This window comes from Asparagus officinalis, chromosome 8 (genome assembly GCF_001876935.1).
Source record: "Asparagus officinalis chromosome 8, Aspof.V1, whole genome shotgun sequence".
Lineage (NCBI taxonomy): Eukaryota > Viridiplantae > Streptophyta > Magnoliopsida > Asparagales > Asparagaceae > Asparagus > Asparagus officinalis.
In genome coordinates this window covers 14,169,768-14,172,884 of record NC_033801.1, presented here as the reverse complement: position 1 = coordinate 14,172,884, position 3,117 = coordinate 14,169,768, and the positions used below count along the sequence as shown (strand labels likewise).

The following is a 3,117-nucleotide window of genomic DNA, read 5'->3' as shown; positions in this document are numbered from 1 at the left end:
TATTTTATGGAGCTCAACTACAAGTTTTAAGCATTGAGGCTTCCATATATATATACTTTATAATTTATTAAAAATGGTTATATATGTAATCTTATATAATAAAATTGATTTAATACTGAATAGTGATATCGTTGTAATAATATCGTTATTAGGAAAAATTCTTCATGAACCCGTATGTTCTTTACGATATATAAGCTGTGCACTCTAAATTCTTGTGTCTTTTACAGAGCCAAAAAATTTGAATGCAAGTCTCTAACATTTTGTTCTCACAACAGCAAAATCCTTCTGAATGGATTAAAATGAGTTAATCGCTTAAAATGAGGGGTTTACTAATACTCCTATTTAGAAGGAGTAAGAGTTAATTTCTCTATTTATAAAGAAAATAATCAAAATCATTGTTATTCCTAAACACTAAAAATTATCACAAGGGCTAAAGTAAAACGTATTTAACAGGTTAATAACCTAGTCCTTCGAGTTATCGGATGGACAAACTACATTAATCATTCTCCTTAATTCATCTTCCTTAACGCTTTGCCAAAAACGGGGCCACATATTGTATTTGTGGATATGTTTTGGGTTGTTTCCTCTTTCTTTCCATGTTTAATTATATTCAAATGTTTTTGGTCAGTTTGGTGACATCCAATATGATATTAGATGGAGCATAGTTGTTTAAAATACAGTAACTGGTGCAGGTTTTAAATTCCAGCCCCCCTTGCCTAATGTGAAAAGCCCTCATGCATCCTACACACAAACGTGACACTTGGTGTTGGTTGATTTAGTTAAGCAAAATGTATGTAATCTTTGTTATTGGTAAAGGAACTTGTAGCCTTCTCCTCAGAAAGGAACCGATGAGGGGAAGAAAATTTAGTGGATTTGTTTGTTGAATACCTTGTTTATATGCTGGGTGTAGTTGCCGTATGATTTAAGTCTTCAGCAATGTAATGGACTAAAAGTCCATCTACTGTTAGGATATTGGATGAAAAAGTAGTAGAAGGACTAATTTGAAATAATTTATAGGATTTGAGGGACTTAATAGCAATTTCAATGGTTTGAGAGACTAATTTCAAAATATGCAAGATTTAGGGGACAAATATCAGGAAAAAACCCATAACAAAAAGAGATTTAAGCTAACTCTTCTAGACTACCTGAAAACAGTGAATTCCTCTGCTTAAAGGCGTTAAGAAATAACCATGGTATCTATAAATAAAACAGTTAACGATCATGACAATAAAAATAAACCTTCTACAACAAATTGACTAATTCAATCCTTCCCTACTCTAAAATATGTACAAATATAAACATGTTATTACCGAAATTGTTGGTATAAATAGACATATAAAATCATTATTGCAAAAAATGCTATAGGTCCAAGGTAACTCACAAATTAACGACGTGCACGCATAATAATCACTAGTATATCTCTAGGTAATCATGAATTACATATATTTTTTTATATACTACTTATTTACCTAGTTTTCCGGTGTACATGATGCCGTGCATTATGCAATACGTTCTTGTGCATAACATGAAAAGGTGTTACAGTTGTATTGCAATTCACAAATTAGTAATGTATTCTACGAAAAATTGCATCTTAGAAATCTATTAGCTCTATAGCAAATCCGTCAATTGCATTGGAAAACTCTTATTATTTTCACAAGGAAAATGTCATTTTCTAGTAATTAATTAACGTTACTCAACGAACATTAAGTTTATGAAAGGCTCGAAGGACCAATTTCTGGTTTCATGGACTCCAGTGCAGTATCTGGGCTGCTGGCCTCAGTTACAATTAACCTCAGCTTGGTCCGGCCCATAATGCTTCATGTTTGTCACGGCCTATTTCTAGCCTATGAAATTTTCTTTGTTTTTCTTTTATTCCCCCCACCGACCCCTAACATTGAAATCTTGGAGCTTGGGAGCAGCGCCAATGGGGAAACAATGGCGGATTCTGGAGTTCTACAGCGGCATCGGTGGAATGGTAATACTACCACCGCTGCTCTTGACTTCTAACGGAACAAATTTTAGGGTTAGGGTTAGGGTTTTTGCTAACCCTCGTCTTTATTTGCAGAGATACTCTCTGATGAGAGCTGGGATCAACGGGGAAGTGATCGAGGCGTTCGATATCAACGACACGGCCAATGACGTCTACGAGCTCAACTTCGGCCACCGCCCCTTTCAGGTCCTCAGCCTTTCCATTAATTTTAGTGCTTATATTAGAAATTGTGTCATGCAGTTGGTTGATGAATCTGAATGATATCAAACTGCTACAATCTCACTGCTTTTGTTGGGAATTACTGATTTTTTTTCAGTGCCACTACCATAACCTGCATCTTTATATAATTTGGTGCATATTTCTTGTTAGTAGGAAATGAAAAATGTGACATTTAATTCAATTTTCGAAATTTTTCGAAATGGGGAAAGGTGAGTAGGGGGAAAAATTATCATCACATGAAATATATTTGAATAATAGAAGTCCTATTTGGTATTTTCTTTTAATCTATGGTTAGAAATAGAATGACTTTACATCTTGTTCAGATGCGTAGATGAGTTACTTCATAACTTGTAAAATTAGCTCTAATCGTTTAAAAACTAGTTGGATGTTGAGTTTTTATTTCTGCCCAAAAGTTGTGCATTTACTATTTATACTGATTGATTTCACAAAACCATTCGTCCCGTAGTTTCTGTCATGGTATGGACTGTTGGTGTCGATTTAAGTAAGCAGAACAGTTACTTCCAAAATGGCCAGAGTACCATCCTCAGGGCAATATCCCCCATATCATTTTTCCTCTTATGGCTTTCTCCATACTGTCTGCCAAGGGACCAAAGATTCTGGACTACATATAAGTATATAACTTGAAAATCTGTCTCTTGATTAGTCGCCCCGGTTATTCTTTTTAATCTTCATTCAGGTATTATCTCTTGTTCAAGTTCATCTTAATCTCCCAGGAGGAGCTGCTGCAGGTTTTTGGAAACAGTGATCATGAAATAGTTTTTTACATGCAATCGTTTATCTAAATGTCAAATTTTGGCCATTTGTTATGGAGAATTCATGTTGTAAATTAGATTAAATTTGAAGTCTATATATGACAATTCCTGTTTTTATGCAATCTTGCTGAGGTT

General features: G+C 34.4%; 1 protein-coding gene across 1 annotated transcript in view; it reads left to right on the top strand.

Annotated features, from left to right (window-relative positions):
- LOC109820601 (tRNA (cytosine(38)-C(5))-methyltransferase) overlaps nt 1,860-3,117 on the top strand; it is a 5,104-nt gene continuing 3,846 nt past the window's right edge. The window contains exons 1-3 of the mRNA XM_020386763.1: nt 1,860-1,975; nt 2,066-2,176; nt 3,115-3,117. The exon at nt 3,115-3,117 is cut by the window's right edge and continues 85 nt beyond it. Coding sequence (XP_020242352.1) covers nt 1,925-1,975; nt 2,066-2,176; nt 3,115-3,117 — 165 coding nt within the window. The 5' untranslated portion in view covers nt 1,860-1,924. The remainder of the gene's footprint in view (nt 1,976-2,065; nt 2,177-3,114) is intronic.